Below are 21,461 nucleotides of genomic sequence, written 5' to 3' on the forward strand. Positions count from 1 at the left end.
ATTAAAATATACATTATGTATCTCATTAGGTGGAAAAGAAAATCGAAGTACTAAGCTCAAGCAAGAGGCTTGAGTCAAGAAATGAATGAAGAACCCCTGGAGAGAAGTATCAGTAACTGAAGCAAGGTGGCTGAGCTAACACGCTTGAGTCAACTAATCTGTTCGCTGAATTTCCTCAACCAGAATCCACTTGGAATGTTCATGTTTCAAAATGGCACACAAAAAAAATCTGTAACAGCTCTTAGCAAAAATTTCAAAATATGAAAAAGCACACTGCTTTAGTATAGGTTACTAAAATCTGAACATTAACATAATATATATTAAGCAACTGTAGATATTATGCTAAGTATTGGGAATACAAAGAAGAAATGAAATCCATCCCTTGCCCCCAGGAGCTTATAATTGTGGGAGGGGATATATTTCAGGTGGAATGGAACACGAACACACACACACACACACACACAGACACAGTGCTTGCACGCAGACTATAATACAGAAAGTGATTAGTGCAAAGGAGAGATCCAGAGAAAGTGTTATGAGAAATCTAAGGAGAAAAACATGTGAGAACTTCTGAAATCCAAACAAATGTCACGTTTGAAACCCTTCAGGCATATAGGAAATTATATAATTTAGCATTATCATCAGGTGAATGGGGGGAGGGGAGAGTGGAACATACATACATACACATACCTACATGCACACACAGACTTACATGCTTTCTCTCTGTAGCCTTTAGGGACTTGGCAGCATAGTAAAAAAGTTGGGTCCCACACAAAGCTGCCCAATATTTTGTCCAAGATGCTACCTGAAAAGAGAAAAGGACCAAGTTAATAGATTAAAACACATAAATGTTACAATCAATTGCAACAAATTTGTTTTCAGATAAGAAGGGCTGCCTGTGTAGTTCTGCGAAAGGATAAAAACCTCCTTTCCTGTGTTAAGATTTCTGCCCTGTCTATTTCCTAAAAGATCTGAGGCTTTAAAGGTGAAACACAATGAAGTAAAGCTCACAAAAGGAAGCTACTAAAGAGAGCTGAAGGAGCAGATGCTGGTCACCAGAACTGAGCACAAAGGCAATCAATTAGATTCTAACTTTTCTGACAGGAAAGACAAAAAGAGATATGCAATGGATTAAGAAACAGCTGTAGCTTTATGACAACAGAAAACCTTCTCTCATACAACTGATTTTATCTTTCATTACTCCCCTTCATGTTGTCCAACATTATAGACCAATTGTAATTACTTGCTTTTTCCATTCGATCTCTTCTTGCCTCATTCCAACTCAGTGCCTTTGTGCACCTCTTTTTTTTTTTAAACCACCTCCCCTCCATCCAAATCTCTGCCTGTTGAAATCCTGACTTCCACCAAGGCATAGCTAGATGGCTACTGAGACCCCTCACAACTCTTAAATTGTTATATCTTTGCTTCTTTACAATTTAAAACATCATTCTTTTTCTAACTGAAACTTTTAAAATGTTCAGGATACTTTTAAGTTTTGCTAAATATCATCATTCTCATTTACCAGAATCAGTAGATACCATTTCAACATTTGTTGAAACTTCATTATTATCTATCTTTCACTCTGACAAATAACCATGCTTTGAACTTTTTTTTGATATGGTAATTTTTTTAGAGGCATCATTCGGAATCATTATACTTTTTGCTGTACGTCAGCAGTTCAAAGAGGGCTGGATTTGGAGTCAGAAAACAGAAAACTTGGGTTCAAATCCTGACTCTGTCACTTACTACCTCTGTGCCCTTGGCAAGCAACTTAACCTATCAGCACCTCAGTTTCCTCCTCTGTAAAAGGAACTGGACTAGATAACCAGATGACAGTACTTTACAGCTTTAAAACCACACATCTATTATTTAGATGGCTAAGGATACTAATATTGGGTAATTGCTTTCAGTAAGGCAAGGAAGGAGATATTACTTAACAACAAGACAAAACAAAACAAAACATCTTTACCTTGTAAGAGCACATTAAACTTACAGCTTCTGAAAGTACATGGTCATAATGAAAGGCTCTATACAGCAAACTGATTTACAGAATCTAGAACTTCAAAGCAGTAAGTCACTTTGTAGACGATTTAGTTCAGTACCTTCATTTTATAGATGAGAAAACTGAGACCCTGAGAAGCTGTGATCTGTCCAACATCACATAGTTAATGGTGGGAAAACCAAGATTAGCATCAATGTTTACTGACTACCAGTTTAGTGATCTTTCTACGATATTATGTTTTATATACTTTAACAAATTTAAAGAAGGGCAACAATTTTCCTTAATAGTCATTAGTAAGAGCAGAATTCCTCTAAAACCCTGTTATTGAGGTGCAGTACCTAAACACATAACATTGGCATACTGAATTAGATTCCACTGAGTATAGTTCTTGCAGATTAGAGGACACAAGATGATCCACTGGATAGCTGAAGTAGTGAAATACCAGGGCTTCTCCACTATTTAGAAAGCACACACTGATTTTCAGAAGTTAAATCTAGGAGCAGTGTGTTTAAAAAATAGCTCACATAATGTAAATTATTTTGAATATAAGATTACAAAATAGAATTTTAAAAATCTTTTGGGTCTCCCAAATGAAACTGGTCTTTTTCACAGAAAGGAAAATCTGCAAGCAGGCCGAATATATAGAATTCTGTACCTGAAGATTCTTGAGAGCATGCTGTATAACAATGAGAGAAAAAGGCTTTAAGCAAACCACACAGGTGAAAAATCCTGCATTTAGACTAGTGAATTCAGCAGGTGATTCTTTGTTTCATAATAGGATAGAAAACGGGCTTCCTATAAATAATAAGAGGTGCTAATGAATTTAAAATATGATTTTACTTATAGTCAACTTTCTGATAACACAGATATGTTATACAGCAAGCACACATGTAACCAGGTTACCTCCAAGTCATATTGGCTGATTTTCCCTAGGTTCATTATCACATCATTCTAGTCCCAAAATAAATGTAGTTTCATGCTTATGATGAATATAATATGATGAAGTCTTACTGTAGGCTTTTTGCCTTCTTTTAAAACAGTTTTCCTCCTGAGAACACCTTGAATAGTAACTGCTCCTGGATACAGATGCACAGCCAAATCTTCTGACTCTGCAGAACTATAATTATGTAAAAGAAAGAAAAAGGAACATGTAAGGATTTCTGTCTAGGCAGTTATCAAGGTAGGTAAATACTTAAATGAAACAGTATTATTCTGAATTTTTAAATTGTGTTACTTCATTTCTTAGAACTCAGAGAAAAAAGGACTGGCAACTAGAAAAAAAATTATCTAAAATTTATAAACTTACAAAAGTTAATTAAGAAATTATTAAATCCAGCAGATGGTTCAAAATAAAGAACTTTTCCATATATCAGAATACATTTACAGGCTTAAAATAATATAATAATTTGAGTAAGGATTTAATTAAAGGAATTTTTCTTCATTAGATACTATATTAATACATTACTATTTTATATATATAAATATTTCTCCATTAGAATTTTTCAGTACTGCTGAGAAAGATAAGGATTCTTTTTGTCAGAATCATTTAAGTAAAACTGCAAAACCAAACCAAAACAAAAACCACCAAAAAACAAAAAAACAAGCCAACACAGCAAAAGCTCAAACAAAATATACTTAATTTAATTTTAAAATATGTGAAACAAATAACAGAAGCAGTAATAATATAGATTAAAAAAAACCTGATCTGGCCATAAATCAAAACGATAATTTAATATTGTAATGCACAAGTAAATTCCGTAACAGTCTGCTGCTCAAGAAGTGAATATGAACAAAAATCTCTGGTTTCCTTTCCATAAGTCTAAACAACAACAACAAATAATGAAAAAAAGCAAAATGATTCTTTTCAATTAGTCTAAATTCTTATATTTGAAAAGAAAAACTTTCTGTATGTAGTCAGGTTGAACACATAGTTCTCTATATATGTCACACTGAATACAGAAGTCCTTCAAAAGTCGATGTAAATTTGAGCTTGTTAGCTGAACTAATGTCATAATTTAGGTGTCTTCAAAGTGACTTAAAATCTGATAACTGCTAGAAAATTTTGCTATGAATTTGAAGCCACATGCATGGAGAATAATTCAGACACCATCAAACGAACAAGAAATTTAACACTAAGAATTAACATTTGCTCTTTCATTTATTTCTACAATTATCTATGCCGGTGCAAAAAGGAACCTAGTTTAATTAGGATGAATGAACATGATTTTTAAGATATAATTATTGTTAGAAATATGATGGCTTTGTCAATGGCTTATCTAAATTAATCACCTAAAATTTACCTGATGCCACAATTAAAAAGACACACTGAATGCAGAAGTGTTAGCAAAGAAAACATGTTAAATGAAGCCTTACACTTAACAGCAGCTTTGTTGCCAACCTGATGACTAAAAGCACCAATAAGATCCAGGCACTAAAGACACCTACTTGAAAGCATCTTTAAGAGTTGGCCATAAAGATGCAAGATGCTAGTAATCATTTGTAGATCAGAAGGGAGCCATATTGCAAAATTATCTACATTAAATCATGAGAAGTAAGTTATATTGGGATTTTTGGTTAAATCTTAATCAGTGATTTGGGAAGAACAGGAATAATGTCAGACCACACCCACTTAAGCCAATCACCAACACCAGAGGGAAATTCTATGACCCCTGAGTTGCAGGGGAATTGTACCTGCTGGCCTTCATGTGGCCCCGATAGCCATTTCGTGCCACTCTTGTCACCGGACCGAGAGAATGGTATAATCTGTTCCTGTTGGATTCCATTATAAATTGTATATATTACATATACTTTTATCCACACAATCATTATCAGTACCTAGAACAGTATAATAGTTTCTCCCAGTAATATAGCTGACTACTATTGCAAATGGACAGTATCTGATGAGTTCTCTTTTTTCAAAAAAGCATGCAGCATAGATTAAAAAAATCATTTATCACTGAACAGGTGATGTCAGTTCCTCTAAAAAATATTTTATGGTTTTTAATGTGACTGACAGCCATCATCACCAGACTTTCATCACCATAATTTTTATAAAGGATTCAAGTGCTGCAGACACACAAAGTATACCAAAAAATATAGAAACACTTAAAAAATACAGCAACAATTAACTCCTATCATGTCTCCTTGAATTCAGATTAGAGTAGTGATACCTGAATGACATGAACAATACATTTTTACTTTATGTCCCTATGAAGACACCTAAAATGCAACAAAGCCTCTATTTAAATATGAACTACAATAGTCTTATCTATTATTTTCCTTTCGATCCATGCTAATGGTGAAAGAAAAGTGACAAATCATTAATAGAACACTAAACACTGGCAGTATTTTATTTTCATATCAAAAAATAGTTAAAAAGTGTTAAAACACTTTGAGGCATTATTTATTCAAAATGTTATGTGACTGTTAAAAAAGGAAAAACATATCTATAGACACTGACACTCCTCTTTGCCTGGGGAAAGTTAGAAGTAGAATTGTTAACAAATAACATTTAAAATGAAAAACATCATTTTGTTATCTTAAGCAAATTCAGGATGCAAATTTACTTAAAGAGGAATGATTTTATGCATTAAGTTTACTATTTTGAGTGCTGCTATACACTGTCAAGAGTCTTAGGTCTGGTTTTATTTTTTTCTCTCTTATTTCTTCTGGGCACTTATTTAACCGTACTTGCAATTTTTCAAGGCATGCTATATGACTTAAACTTGGCACAATGGCAATTGTGTTTTAGTTGCAAATGTCTGAAAAGCAAAACATTTGTCACCAAGTTTTAGAGGATTCTGAAGGTCACTCCTAGAAAAAAACGCTCTCATAACGAAGCTGCCAGAATCTTTTATTACTCTAGTATCATTAGAATCATTATCTAGAATCATTATTACTCTAGTAATACTGTAGGTATGACCAAAAGAATCTGGAACACAGTTTCTGGTACTCCTTAAAATACTCTGTAGCCAACAGCTGATATCAGGGACTATGACTGTTTTTCAAGAAGGAAAACCTAAGTTGTTAGATAACTTGTTAAATTTGGAGGCAAAGTCAATGGGAACTCTTCTGCACTTTCCTCTTAGGAAAATCTAACCAAAAGAGTGAAGATTAAGTTTGCAAAAGAAATAATTTAAAAGTAAATAGCATAAACAAAGAAAACTGGAGGACAGTAACAATTCTAAATCCAGAAGAAATGAAATACTGAAGAAATATTTTGATATCCAAAACTATAACAATCCCTGTAACTACCCATATCACATGTTGATTAGAAGAAATCTTTATGAACATAAGCATTAAAATTTAATTCCTCTTTCAAATTTCTCTTGCATCCTACAAGATGTTTCCTCCCAGAGAGGTCATGGTCTCTTTCAAAATTCTTACTATCAGTTCAAATATACTTGTAAATGTAGGGAAGAGGTCAAATTTTAGCATATGCTGTTCTACAATTTAAACAGGCACTGAAAATAACATTTGTGGCTTCTATCCACTTTACTCATAAATTATTACAGTCAAGAAATGAATATCGAATGCCCAAATGACTAGAAATAAGGAAAAAGCCTTAAAGGAATTTAATTCCAACACTATTATTATTCATTATTTTTTTCACTGGAGCTCAGATATAAATGTTATATTTTATGTAAATTCTACACGTCGTTTGCTATAGGTAGACAGTTGTTTTTTTTTTTTTTGCTGAGGCAATTGGGGTTAAGTGACTTGCCCAGGGTCACACAGCTAGAAAGTGTCAAGTGTCTGAGGCCTCATTTGAACTCAGGTCCTCCTGACTCGAGGGTTGTTGCTCTATCCACTGCACCACCTAGGTGCCCCTAGGAAGACAATTTTGATCTTTTAAATCAAATGATATAGACAACAGGAGAAGACACATGTAGGGGAAAATACTACACTGCCAATTTGCATAGAGTAAATAAAAACTTTCTGTGTTACTGACAATGTCCAAATACACTTGTAAAGTTGCGTTATTGATACCTCAACTTATTAAATGACACAATGCCTGCCCTTGGAATAGAGGAAAGTCTGGGACTGCCTACTTTTCTGATGCCATGGCTAACACAGAGTTGGAAGGGATTGTTTAGTTTTAACTTTTTTTTTTTAATATAATAAGAAAACTGAGTGATAACCAGGGATATTTATATAACACTTTAAAGTTCACAAATCACTTTATTTTGTTTGAGATTCACAACAACTCTATTTTATAGGTGAGGGTGAGGTGATGGGCTTGTGGTTACCCAGCTAGTTAAGTGTCAAAGGTAGAAATGGAACCTGCTCTGACCCCAGGTCCAATACTCTCTTAACCCACAGGATGTCTCTTCCCAGAGAGGACATATGATTTGATCAAGGTGACATAGCTAAGTTAGTGGCAATCATGACTGGAATTATCATCTTCTACTTAGAATTCAAGGGAATGCTGAAGTCATGGAAATAAAAAAAAGCTATAAAATTCAGTCTTAACTTCATGACAAATCTTACAGGGAAATTTTACTATAATTGTATCATAAATACTCACAATCAAATGTGATCTCTCCTTCCTCAGACCATTCAGGACACTCAGCATGTTCTATTTTATATTATGACTTTTAATTCAACTATACAAAGTGTCTTAAGTCAATTTAGAATCCCTCATTCTCTTTTTCTGTTACCAAACCCCAGTCCTGGGTTATTCCTACCACTGGCTTCTTTCATTCTTATTCACATGCTGCTAAACAGAACTGGAGCAAATCAGAAAATCATGGTGACTAAGTTCATAATAAATTTATCTTACAAGATCTTAACGGCAGCAAGTCAATCCTTTTACATCTCCCTAATCAACCCATTACCCTACTGCTCACAGTAGCTACCCCAAACATTCTCATACTGCCCTTTTAATCTTTCAGCAGAGGACCTCAATCCCTATGTCACTGAAGAAACTGAGGCCAATCACTGAAGGCTTCTCCTCTTCCCTTAGTCTTCATTTCAAACCACTCAGTTATTTACCTTTGAGAGCTCTTTGTTCACACTTCTCCCATAAGCTGGGTCCCTTCTTTTTGCCAATGCACCCTTGATCTCACTATCTCACCTGTTCTCCAGCAGACTACCTTACTAGCATCTCCACTCCCCCCCAATCATCAACTTTTCCCTATTAAATTGCCTTTTCCCCTACTGCCTATAACTCACCTATAAACCTTCACTTGATCCAATCACGCTTGCTAGCTATTGGCCTTTATCTCTCCTCCCTTTCATGGCTAACCTCCTTGAGAATTACACCTAGTCTCAAAGGGATGTAGTTGAGGAATGCACTTAGCCCAGTGTCTGGCACATGGTAGGCTTTTAGTAAATGCATATTCCCTCCTGTTTCCCCTACTCACTTCTAAATTCCCTTCAAATCTGGTTTCCTTGCTCACCTACTAGCTGCTTTCTTAGCGCCTACAAGTATTCACGTCTTTTCCATTTTCAAAAAAACTCCCATCCCTCCCTACCAGGTGCTGTCCTCTATCTCTTCTCCCTTTTCTAGCTAACCTCCTAGAGGAGACTGTGTACAGTCAATGCCTCCACTTCATTTCCTCCAACTTCCTTCTTACTTTTCTGCAGTCTGGCTGCTAACTCAATTGAAACTGCTCTCCAAAGTTACTAGCATTCTCTTACCTGACAAATTGACTTCTCTAGTATTTGATGGGAATTGCCCTCTTTTCTTTGATGTTCTTCTAAGTTTTTATGACACTGCTCGTCTAATTTTCCTCTTTGCCAGATCTTCAGGCAGGCCACACGTGAACTGTGGGTGTTCCTCAGAACTCTGTCCCGGGCCCTCTTCTCCTTTCCCTCCACTTCTGTGCAGATAATTCTCACATTTATTTGTGCAGCCCTAACCTTCTTCCTGACCTCCAACTGGATGCCTCATTGGGATCTTAAATTCAATATGTCCAAAACTGAATTCATTACCTTTCTCCCCCAAACTTTCCTGTTATTGTCAAGAGTACCAGCATCCCACCAGGCATCTGGGCCCACAACCTAGGCGTTATCTTTGCCTTCTCAATCACTCTTACCCGCCATAACCAACGTTGCCAAGTCCTGTCATTTCTTCCTTCCTAGTGTCTCTAGCATAAGCCCCCCTTTTTTTCCTGACACTGCCACCACCCTGGTCTAGTCCATTCTCCACCCAACTGTCAAATTACCTTCCTAAAGTGCAAGTCTGACCATGTTACCTCCTTATTCAGTAGCTCCCTATTACCTCCCAGATCAAATATAAAATTCTGTTTCATTTTTAAAGCCCTCCATAACCTGGTCCCTTCCTATCTTTCTAGTCTCACTCCCCAATTCGCTACTTACCCTTCCCCATGCACTTGCCAGCCCATAACACTGCCTACCTTGTTGTTCCTTAAACACAATACTATCTCTGGGCTCCATGCATTTTTACTTGCAGTCCTGCATGCCTGGAATACTCTCCCACCTCATTTTTACCTCCTGCTTTCCTGCCTTCCTTCATATCTCATCCAAAGTCCCACCTTCTCAAGAGCCTTCCTACTCCCCCTTAATGCCAATGACTCCTTTCTCTTATCTCTAATTTATCTTAAATATATCTTGTTTATATATAGTTAGTTGCATGTTGTCTCCCCCATTTGATTGTAAGCTCCCTGAGAACAAGAACAGCCTTTCTGGGGGTATCTCCAGCACTTAGCATAGTGCCTAGCACAAAGTAGGTGCTTAATAAATGCTAGTTGACTGACTCACCATTCAACTGAAACTGTCCTCTCCAAAGTTATCAATGACTCTTAATTGCCATATCTAATGGCCTTTTCTCAATCTTCACTCTTCTAGACTCTCTATAGCATTTGACACTGTCAATCACTTTCTTCTGCTGACTATTCTTCTCCTATTTAATTTTTTATAATACTGAGCTTTCTTGGTTCTCCTCCTACTTGTTGAATTGCTTTTTCTCAGTTTTCTTTGCCGGTTCTTCAAACAGGTCATGCCCATTTATATCTTGGGGGATTCCTGAGGCTCTGTCCCTTTGTCTGGGCCCTCTTCTCCCTATACTGTTATCTACATTGGTGATCTCATCGGCTCCCATGGATTAAATTATAATCTTTATAAATATGATTCTGAGAACTATATATGCTGCCCTACTTCCTCTCTTGAGCTCTAATCCACATCACCAACTGCCTTTTGGAAATCTCAAGCTCAATATATCCAAAACACAACTCATTATCTCCCCTCTACCAACTTGCCTATTACTTTTAAGGCACCCACAATTCTCTTAGTCACCAAGGATCCCAATTTTCCCATCTTGATTTCTCTCTCCCTACAGAGACAATCCATTGTGAAGTCTTGTTTCTATCACCACATCATCTTTTGTATGAGTCCCTTTCTCTTTATGTAAATAGCTGCTACCTAATTTGGGCCCTCAACTCTTGAATGGACTGTTGCAATATCGTAACAACTAGCCTCTCTGCGTCAAGTGTCTCTTACAATCCATCTTCCAATCTTTCGTCAGAGTGATTTTCCTAAAGTGTAAGTGTGACCATGTTACCCCTTTAACTCTATAAATTCTAGTGACTCTTCATCACCTTGATGACCAACTAGAAAACCTGTTTGGCAGTCAAATCCCTGAACGACCTGGACCCTTCCTATCTATCTGGTCTTCTATTTTATTCTTTGCCAAGCATTCTACAGTACAGCAAAACTGGGTTATTTACTGTTTCTCACACACAATATTCCATCTCTTAACTTTTCATCTCTCCCTCCTCACCTCTGCTACCTGCCTTCCTTCAAAGACTCAGCTCAAATCTCACCTTCTTCAAGAGGCCTTTCCCAGTCGCCCCCAACTGTTTCCTTCTGAGGTCATCTTCCATTTATATACTCTCTATATTTTATATATGTATGGGTATTTCCATGCTGCCTCTTATATTAGAATGTGGATTCTGTAAGGGCAGCAACCAGGCGTTTGCCTTTCTTTATATGCCCAGAACATAATATAGTGCCTGGCACATAAGTACTTCATAAATGCTTACTGACTGACATTTCATTCATTTACAATAGACTACAAAGTAAACTGGAGCAGGGACTATCTTTTAAGTCCCCAAGAGAATGCTTTCTACATACTGGGTGCCTCAAAAACAATATGTTTGGCAAATGAGTAATTGGTGAATTCACTTAATGAAAAAAGTCTATATGGAGATAAATCTAACTTTACTACTTAAAATTTCAGACCTCTAACATCAATTTCTACAGCTTAATCGAATCTATAGGGACATATTATAAGTGAATAGACAAATTCAATTCAGAGCTTTCAAATAAGCACTTTGTCTTACCTTTCAAAGGCAGGCCATGAGGTCTCTTCACTAAGCTCAGACCCATCACTGCTACCTAAAACCAAAAATTATTGTTTTGATTTTTTTTTTCACAAACAAGTTTTCAGCCAGTTTGAATATAATCATCATCATTTTCATTTATATAATGCCAGGTACTGTGCTAAGTGCTTTACAAATGTTTTATTTGCTCACAACAACTTTGTGAGGTAGGTCCTATTATTATCACCATTTTACAGTTGAGGAAACTGAGGCAGACAGATATTATGTGACTTGCCCAGGGTCACACAACTAGTAAGTGTCTGAAGACTGTTTTGAACTCAGGGCATCCTGACCCAAGGCACAGAGCTCTATCTACTGCTCCCTCTAGCTGCCTATAGAATAAATTCTCTAATTGTGGTTATAAAATGAATACTAGCACCCACATATCCCAGCATACCTTCAAAAATAAACTGATGATACTGCGTGAATTTGTTAAAATATTAGCATATAGGTTTTATACAGAGAATATATAAATGATGTAAAAGAAAATTTGGGCTTACTTTCATTTTCAAACATTTTTATTTCTGTATCAAGTAATTTATTTTGGACAATTAAAATTTGAAACTTTTATATCATAACTTACTATGTAAACAGGGAAAATATAAAAATAATTTTTAACAATGATCTTAAATATTGTAGAAGCCACCTGACTCCTCTTTGGTTCAAGTCAATTAACTTAAATGCCAAGAAAAACTCCTGATGAGTATATTTTGTAATGATTCTGAAGGGCATATTCCTTACCTATTGATATTCCACTAGACAAAGTAGAGCTTTCAGCCTGTCCTCGGGATGGTGCATGGGGCTCCATGACACTGTCATCCAGTAGATGTCTTGGCCCTGCATTGGGGAATGTTGCACTCTTAAATTCTGCTGTGTTCATTTTATGAATGAAACTGGAAAGAGAAAAAATTAGTTTGTATTTTATTACATTTACTTTAGGGCAAAAATTAGTCTTGTATTTTATTACATTTACTTTAGGGCAATGTAGACAGAACATTTAAGTTGTATTTGCTCACATTACCAGAAGTTAACTTATTTGACTTATTCTTATAAAAAAAGGAAATAGTTACAACCATAGAAAATTGTATGCTTATACAAATAACAATAACACATCAGGAAAGTGGAAAGAACACTGGTGGTAGTCAGTGGGTTCAATCCCACCTCTAATACTACCTTATGTGACCTCAGACAAATCATTTAATTTCCACAGGACTCAGTTTCCTCATCTGTAAAATAAGTTGGAATAGACAGCCTCTGAGGTCCCCTTCCAGCCCTAGGTTATGATTTTACAAGTCTCTGGCTCTATTAAAGACCAAGGAAAAGAACTGTTGAAAAAATGGTAACATCTATCTATAAAACAAAGCAAAACAAAACAAAAATTTTAAAAAAGATGCTTTAAATGTATTTCAACTTGAATGATTTTATCCAAATAATTTTATAATAGCACCTGAAGGGGCCAGGGTGGGGAAGGTGGAATATACAATAACAAATTTGCAAAACATATACCAGGGCTGAATAATGAGTCCAAATTCCAAAGACAAATATTCTGGAATAAATGAGAACCAGATTCCCTTTTCTTTTAACAGTTAGCAATAAAATTGAAAATTCTCCAGCCTGAGATCATAATTTAAGATGATTTGTTTTGGTTGAGAAGGAAAATGACATGTATGAAACTGACATAATCCACAGGCTGAGATTTTTAAGAAAGCAAATTTGTAATTGATGAGGGAAATATTTGCTGTGATTTTATTTGTATCAGGTTATCTGCACAAGCACATTCCTTGTAAAGAAATTAAAATTTTTTATTGAATGTCTTTTTAAGAGAATTGTTTTTGAATTCAGAATACCTACCTCAAAACATATGTGCATACATCAGTAAGAAATTCTTTATCAAATTTAGGCATACTGGAAATTAAAAATTTTAGGCAAACTAAACTTCTGCTGCAGAAATCAGAAATTTTGGTAATTCATGTGCAAGAAAACTAATGATCACTAAAATTCACAGAAAATAAGTCTAACTGATAAGCAATTTTAATTATCTGAATGTTTAAAAAAATGCTAACTTATAACCAAGGCTATGGCACTTCCTGTGTCCATGTGGTATCAGATTCCTAGGTGATGGAGGTGTTTGTGGTAGCAAGGCTCCTTCTGCTGCTATGATTTTTCTTCCACCTTGTGGAGATGCTCCTACTTCTGGACCTATAGTTTGGAGGAAAAAAAAGCCATTTCCAAGGATGTGTTTTCATAAACAACATTTCACAAGATAACATAATGATACTACTGGGTCTCATAAAACATGCAAGATTTGGCTTAAAATATTGATGTCAACTGTATTTTATTGGTTAGGAATTATCAGTCTATCCTCTATTCTAATCTTGAACAGGTTTATATCTACCATACATTCCAAATGAGAAAACACAGAATACACACACCTGTTAACTTTAAAAAATATAATTATGTTGTACTATATGAGAATCCTGGCTAGTGGAGAAGCTAAGGCTCTGGACTGTTTGAACTGGGGAATTCAAATAGTACAATAGAGCTAAATCAATCTGGTGTCCATACTAAGTCAGGCCCCAGTTTGGTGAAGCCCTGAGTGTGGGAAGCTGCCAGGCTGCCTAAAGAGGGGATGTACAGCCCAGGGCAGAATTAGAGCAAATTGAAACACCTATGCCAATCAGCAGTGGGATCAGGCCCGTGACTGGCCAATGCACTTTCAAACTAGGAGAGACAGGGAGCCAATTTCAAACAAGACAAAATAAACCAAACTGACAGGTGGTATCATCTGAGAGTCAGCAGGACCTAAATAAAAGGAGCGACATCAGGGCAATAAATGTTAAATGGTGAGGACTATGACACTCCTCAAAAAATTACTTTTGGCTGATGATGTAGTAGCACTGGACCTAGATTCAGGAACACCTGATTCTCGCCTCAGACACTTTACTAGCTGTGTGATCCTAGGCAAGTCACTTTACCTTGCTTTGCCTCAGTTTCTTCATCTGGAAAATTGGGATAATAATAGCATCTACCTTCCAGGGTTGTTGAGAAGATAAATATCTGTAAAGGGCTTTGCAATCCTTAATGTGCTACATAAATGCTAGCTATTACTTAAATTTCAATATAAGTTAATGTTGGTCCTTTTCAATTATACGAGGGACAAGATGAAAAACTAACCATTATTAAGAAAAAAATTCAGGACTATTTACATTTCCATATCAAAACTTCCAGCTGGAAAAAGAAACACAAGCTATTCAAAACAGTATGATGGCTACTAAAATTTAACAGTATATGCTTTGAATGTATTATTAAACTTTTAAAGGAGAAAGGCATAATGCTTATTTTACATAAATTGGTATTTGTTGCATTTTTAACTAAGCACATTTGAAAAAAGCATGGATGACATAACCACGTAATGTTGGGTTACCATGTTTCTTGGTCTAAAAATAGCATTCAATAGTTCCATATCACAAGATTACCAGACAAATTTTTAAGTCCCCTATACTACCACAGTGGTTTCACTGCACTTCCCTTATTTGTAATTTTCTCCTTCACTTACTTGCCTCTGAGACTTTTTCAATTTTCAAATAGATGACTAGGGTTACACTGTGGGAAAAACACTGAAAGAGGGAGTCAAGAAACTTGGATTTTCATCCTGGTTTTTCAATACCTATCCGCATAATCTTGGGTGAGCTCCCTACCTTCTCTGGGTTGCAGCTTTGTAATCAACAAAACTAGGGGTCTGCACTGGATGATCTCTAGAATGGTCTATTTATAGCAACAATAACGGTGACATTCACTTTCCAGGTCTATTAGAAGAACAAGACAACACTAGAAACAAAGATTATTTTGTTTCTTAGAATAGATAGATAGCTGGCCTCAGAGTGAGGAAGACCTGAACCCAACGCTTGCTCATGATGGGTCCTGGCTGTGTGATCAAGGGGAAGTCACTCGTGTGCGCTCTTCAGGCAGCTCCCTAAGACTAAGACTAAGGTGCTTAGTCCTTGTGGATCTGCATGAGCCAGGGGATTTCCTCCTTAGGGAGTTCCCTACAACAATAAAATTAAAAAAACAAAACCAAAACCAACAAAAAACAAAAACAACCTTCCATATGTTTTAAGGAAAAAATTCTTGGTACCAGAGCACTTTTTAAAATTCAGAGGCAGGAGTTTCCCTTAAAGATGCTTCAATAAGGAATCAGTGGGCCCCATTTCTCTCCAAGTGGAGTACTAAATATGTTCAAATTGGAGGGGTTTAGGGGGATGAGAAACTCAAAACAATATGACAAACCAAACTATGTATTTTTAGGAAAAAAGATCATATCTTAACAAAAAAATATTTAGGATATTTTGAGCTTTCTTGTTAAGCTATTTTACATTTTCTGTACAGTATACCAGAATCTCATGTAATTATTTTTTTAAATTAAGTACAATACCCACACAAAGGACTAGTAACTCTGAAGTCTGACTTTATTTTAATTACATACTATATATTTTGTATGATCACATAACACAATATACCTAGTACATGGAGAATAATATAAGTAAAGGATTATAAAAACCTAATCCTGAATTTATTGAAATTTGTAATTAAAATTCACCACTTAGTTCAGCATTACATAAATAAGAAGAATGAGTGATTTCATTATCGAGGGAAATCACTAACTAGAACTTAGGACGAAAGTCATACTGGTTTGTTCCAGTCACAGAGATCTAATGTGATTTCCCCAGGAAGACAAAGATAGCAAGTATCTAAGGTGGGATTTGAACTCAAGCTCCTATGGATAAACCCAGCACATAATATCCATTATGTTATGCTACTATCTGTAGACCACGATTACTCTGTATTTTTTTTTAAAGAATATTAAAATTAAGTCTGCACACCAACTTTCCATAATTATTAAATGGAATGACCTCTGTTTGGAGGGGTAAGGAAGGCTAGTTGGTTTCTCTAGAAACTTCTGTCATTAAAACTGCAGGTTTCTAAAACATTTTCTTATACGTGTTTTGTCTCTTCTACTATTTACAAATTAAGAATAATATACATAACAATAAAAATTTGTTGATCAAAAGAAAAAACTAAGCATAAATGAGCACAAATTTCAGCATCCACTATAAAATCTGCTAATTAGTATTTATCTTGTAATAAAGAACTTTTTTGTTAGGAGAAGACGACAATGTTATTTCATTTCTTGATTATGAAAGAAAATTCAACATTACCTACTAAATCTTCTCTGGAAGCAGCAGAACGTGGTGTGCTTGTTCCTGGCTCTATCTTTAATGAAAGCCTATATTTAAAGAAGAAAGCAACAAAATCCACATAAAATAATGACAAATGACCTCAAAGATAAACATTTATGAAATAAACTTTTGATGTCTCATTTCTAAAGATATTTTTACAAAACAATTTCCACAATTTACTTACTTCTCCAATAATTACAAACACACACACACTCTGTCCAGGTTGTTGTAAGGATAAAACAAGTTAGTATTCGTAGACTGCTTAGCACATAGTAGGTGCTAGGTAAATGCTAACTATGACAATGTTTGTGCCATGAAATAATGTCTTACTGAGAGATCTGCAAAATTTTCTTTTTTTTTTGGCATCATTAAGATTGAGACTGATAATCTTTTGTCTAGGATGAAAAGCAAGATTTACAAGGATTCTATCAACTGGGAATATTTATCAATTTCTGTTTCTATACTCTGCTGGTAAAATGATATCCAGATATTCCTTTTTTTTGATGTTCATGATTTTGAACATGAGGAAGCAAAAGATGCCTAGGTCATCTGTAAAGAATATTCTCAGGTGGCAGAATAGGAAATGAAACGATCTCTAGGATAAGGTCCATATTTTTCATCTCTAGGATAATAAGTCAGTCAAGTCAACACACATAAGACCTACTTCAAGGCAGATTTTCAACTCTTGGAGACCATCTCTAGAAAACTCTAAGGCTTCTTGTTTTTAAGCTAAAATACAATGCTACCTGACTTCTCTGAAATCACCAGAAATAAAGTGTTCTACAGTACTGAATTTGATAAGTAACTGTTATTTAGTTCCCTAAGTACAAAACCCCTTTATTTGTGCCATTTTGTACGGAAATAATTTTAAAATGCATTAAATATTTCTGTGCCTTATGACGAGAATACATTAAGTATCATTTAATTTTTGTTCATAGACGTGACTGAGTCCAGTCATTTTACAGACAAGGAAACTGAGGCCCAGAAGAATGAAGTGACTTGCCCAAGGTCACACAGGTATCAAGTCTTTGAGGCAGGATATAAACCAAGGTATTCCTAACATCAAGTCTAAAACCTTCCACAATATACCATGATGGCATTCGTAGTTCATTAATGTCAATTGTCTTGATTTCCTTACGTTGTACTGAGGCTTACAGGACTGTCTGCCCCCTGAATAAATGTCAGAGTTCGCTATGACTTTTGGCTTCATAGGTATACTTCTTATAAGTACCCTTGATCCCTCTTCTCACATTCTCCAACATTTTGTCTTCATTATCATCCCCACTCTCTTTGTAATCATCAATCTCTTCTTATTGACTACGCTGCCTACAAATACACCCACATATCTCCCATTCTTAAAAACTCGTGGGTAATTCTACCATTTCTGCTAATTAGTATCTTCTCCCTTTTCTCCTCAGTTAAACTCCTTGAGAAAGTAGTTTACACTAAGTGACTCTACTTCCCCTCTTATTTATTCTTGATTAAATCCTCTTCAATCTTGTTTCCAGCTTCACTATTCAACTGCAACCACTCTCTACAAAGTTACAATGATCTCTTAGTGGACAACTCTGCCTTTTCTCAAGTCTCATCCTCCTTGAGTTTTCTGTAAAAAATCATCTTCTTCTCCTGGGTTTTCATGACACTGCTTTGCATTGGTTCCTCCTGTCTGCCTGACTGATCCTTATTCCAATCCACCTTCCATTCAGTTGCCAGAGTAATCTTCCTAAAACCTCAGTCAATAAACTCCAGTGGCTCCCTATTATCTCCAGGAATAACTATAATGTCCTCTGTTTGGAATTTAAACGTCTGTGCAAGTTGGCCTCTTCCTACTCTATCAGTTTTCTCATACTTTACTACTCACTACTTAGCACTCACTTTATGGTTCAGTGATACAGGGGTACTTGGTGTTTTTGGGGGGTGGTCTGCATATGACCACCCAACTTTGTGTTTTCCAGTGGATGTCTCCTATTCCTGGGATGCTCTCTCTTTACATCCAATTCTTAGCTTCCCTGGCTTCCTTCAAGCCTCAGCTCTAATACCAGGTTCTGCAGGTCTTTTTAGTCTCCTTAAAGGATGAAGGCAGGCAGGCAATACTTATTTACTATGTGCTACTGTGCTAAGCACGGGGGATACAAACACAAGCAAAAAGACGGTCCCTACTCAAGGACTTTACATTCTAATGGAGAAAGAAAACACATGGGAAAAGGGTAAGGGGAAAAGGATGAAGGTACGTGATACAAGGGCATGGTTTTCAAGTCCGGAAGCCAGGAACAGGAGCCAGAGAGGAATGAAGGCCAGCCTGGGCCCCTCCACAAAATGGAGGCTCCAGGAGGAGATCATCAATGGGAGAAGGGGACTAGCCTTAAGAGAGGGAAGGATGTTCTAGGTCAAGAAGGCCATAATGGCAGTAGGTAAGCTTCAGGATGAGACAGCATGGTTTGGAAGTCCAAGAGTCAAAAGTAGGGCCAGGAAAGAAAGGAGGTAGCTCCACTTAGAGATTAACTGTCATTTATTACATAAATATCTTTTCTATACCTAGTTATCAGCATGTGGTCTCACTCATTATAGTGTGAGCTCTCTGAAGGCAGGTAATTTTTTAGCTTTTCTTTGTATCTCCTGTGCTTAGCACAGCGCTTGGTACATAATAAGTATACCATATATGCTTGCTGACTTACTGACTCAATGAATCTGCTGGGGCATCTCCCTCTTATCTCCAATTAAAGTAGCTAAACTGACAATTTGGGTCAGTTTATTGACTTGAGGCAGCATAGCATAATGGACAAAGAAGTGGTCTTAAAGTCAGGCAAATTTAGGTTCAAGCTTTATCTCTGATCCATCCTGGCTGTGTGACTCTGGGAAAGTTACTACTCTTAGTGCTTTAGGCAACTCTCTTCAGGCTTTTAAGTTGCAGAGAAGGAAGTCCCCCACCTGGAATTCCCTATGCCAATGAAATTATTAGTCTAGTCCCTATCTCCTCTGATGGTGATCTTTTTTGGAATCAGATTTACTAATAACTATTTGTTATCTACTAATATTCTTTAATTTGCTGGTTTGGAAATTCAATAACAATTTTCTTTTTAGCAAAAGCAAAATTATGATGAATTAAAATCAACTGAATACTATGTTACTGTATTGAGGAAAGATGAACTTCCTATCCTCTCTATCTCTGCAAATATTTTAAAGAAATTAATATCACTGTCATATAGCTTTTAACAAAAAGTTTTCTTGAGCGAAGTAACATATAAAAACTTTCATAAACTTTCGACCCATCATTTTTATCGTCCCCCCCACTTTTAAATAAACCATAACTAAAGATTCCATGTTTACTTTTGGGATGCCAAATACCTTTCCACAACTTTAGGAATTGTAAATACATTTAATGAAGTTACTACAGATCATAGAAGACATTCATTATTTTAAGGCTAGGCATTAGTGGTTACTTTAAAAACCTTTAATCTTTTACTAAGATTATTATTATGCACATATATGTACATATATGCATGTATATACACATACACATAATTTCACCCACAATACTCTAAAAATCTTGAGGTAAATGAACAAAGATGCCAATAATTATCACCTTGTGAAGGCATGGAATGGCATAAGCAATACATGTGTTTTCATTGTTATTGTGTTAATATTAAGAAATAAGCTATTGTTTATATTTTTAATTAGCTTTTAAAAATGAACCCTTTAGAACTGGAAAATATATTTTACAGAAGACACAACATATAATTTTAAAATCTGGTAACAACTGGTATCATAACACAGCTATGAAAATGTTTCTTGACAGTGACAAATGAAATGGAGAGAAAAAGGGAAGTCCCAAGAGATTACCTCCTCTTTTTAACTGGCATTTATGATATATTACTATTGGCTGATAGGATGGATAATCAGTTTTTTTGGTAGACGAAAGTATTTCTAAAATTTAACTTAAAAGATCAGTTACATTTTCTCACAGAAAATTTTTCAATGATATGGAGAATTTTTGAATGACATGAAAATGATACGAGAAAAAAAGCAAGCTAGATCTTAACCTAAAGAAAACAAGGCAGTAATTCCCATCTTTCATTCTGAAGTAAGAAGAAAAACATTATGTTTCAGCATCAATAGTACCATGATATTCTCATGATATTCTTCAGATGTTTCTACTACTAATAGAACCAAACCATTAAGTTTTTCCTTTCTTTTTTCTAATGTGACTTCAGTGCTTAAATCAACTAAAAAAAATCCTCAATAAATTATGATTGGCAATATCTGATACCATCTCAAAAATATTAAAAGAGGTATAAAAGATTTTCTGATAAGGAATAGAGAACATTGTCTTTTAGATTAATTTCAATTAAGAAGATAAAAGTAAATTTATGTAAAAGAAGGCAATCAAGAGTAAGTTTGCTATTCTGAAGCTACAAAAAAAATGAAGAAAAAGTTACAGCTATATACAAGCAAGCTTTTGAAGACCAAACATACTTGTAATTATCATCTTCCACAAATTTTTGTAGTTCTTCTATATACTGAACGGAGTTCAGATATTTCTGGACATGAGGCAACATGGGAATATCTAGGAAAAAATGAGATACTACCAATTATTTAAAAGATAAGCTCAGAAACATATCTAAAAATAAATTAAGATGTATGTTATCTTTAAATAGGAAACTTTGAAGCAAATGCTGTCTGGCGTTGTACTTGGAAGAACGTAGAGAAATTTTACCTGGAGCAAAATATAACAAGAAGTCTAAGTGTGAAATATTGCTTATACAGGACAAAATTACAATTCTGTGTAACTAAAGACCATCTTTTGCCTTTGCTTTGAAAAACAATTTAATTTATCAAAGTCCTTCATACTTAAAATTTCAAAGGAAACATTTGGGAACT

The 21,461-nt window shown here is 35.4% G+C and overlaps 1 protein-coding gene across 7 annotated transcripts in view; it reads right to left on the reverse strand.

Moving 5' to 3' along the window:
• RALGPS2 (Ral GEF with PH domain and SH3 binding motif 2) overlaps positions 1-21,461 on the reverse strand; it is a 257,998-nt gene that overhangs the window by 28,520 nt on the left and 208,017 nt on the right. For 5 of the 7 annotated variants that reach the window (XM_078156472.1, XM_020984311.2, XM_020984305.2 and 2 more), the window contains 8 exons: positions 21,057-21,147; positions 16,563-16,630; positions 13,410-13,545; positions 12,088-12,239; positions 11,308-11,362; positions 4,694-4,771; positions 3,014-3,119; positions 713-805 (listed from right to left, as the gene is read on the reverse strand). In XM_078156472.1, coding sequence (XP_078012598.1) covers positions 713-805; positions 3,014-3,119; positions 4,694-4,771; positions 11,308-11,362; positions 12,088-12,239; positions 13,410-13,545; positions 16,563-16,630; positions 21,057-21,147 — 779 coding nt within the window. Of the gene's footprint in view, positions 1-712; positions 806-3,013; positions 3,120-4,693; positions 4,772-11,307; positions 11,363-12,087; positions 12,240-13,409; positions 13,546-16,562; positions 16,631-21,056; positions 21,148-21,461 lie in introns of those variants that run through there. The other 2 variants (XM_020984310.2, XR_002324019.2) reach the window with 2 other exon arrangements.

The sequence above is a fragment of the Phascolarctos cinereus genome, unplaced genomic scaffold (genome assembly GCF_003287225.1).
Source record: "Phascolarctos cinereus isolate Bilbo 61053 unplaced genomic scaffold, phaCin_HiC Scaffold_5;HRSCAF=322, whole genome shotgun sequence".
In the NCBI taxonomy this organism is placed as follows: domain Eukaryota; kingdom Metazoa; phylum Chordata; class Mammalia; order Diprotodontia; family Phascolarctidae; genus Phascolarctos; species Phascolarctos cinereus.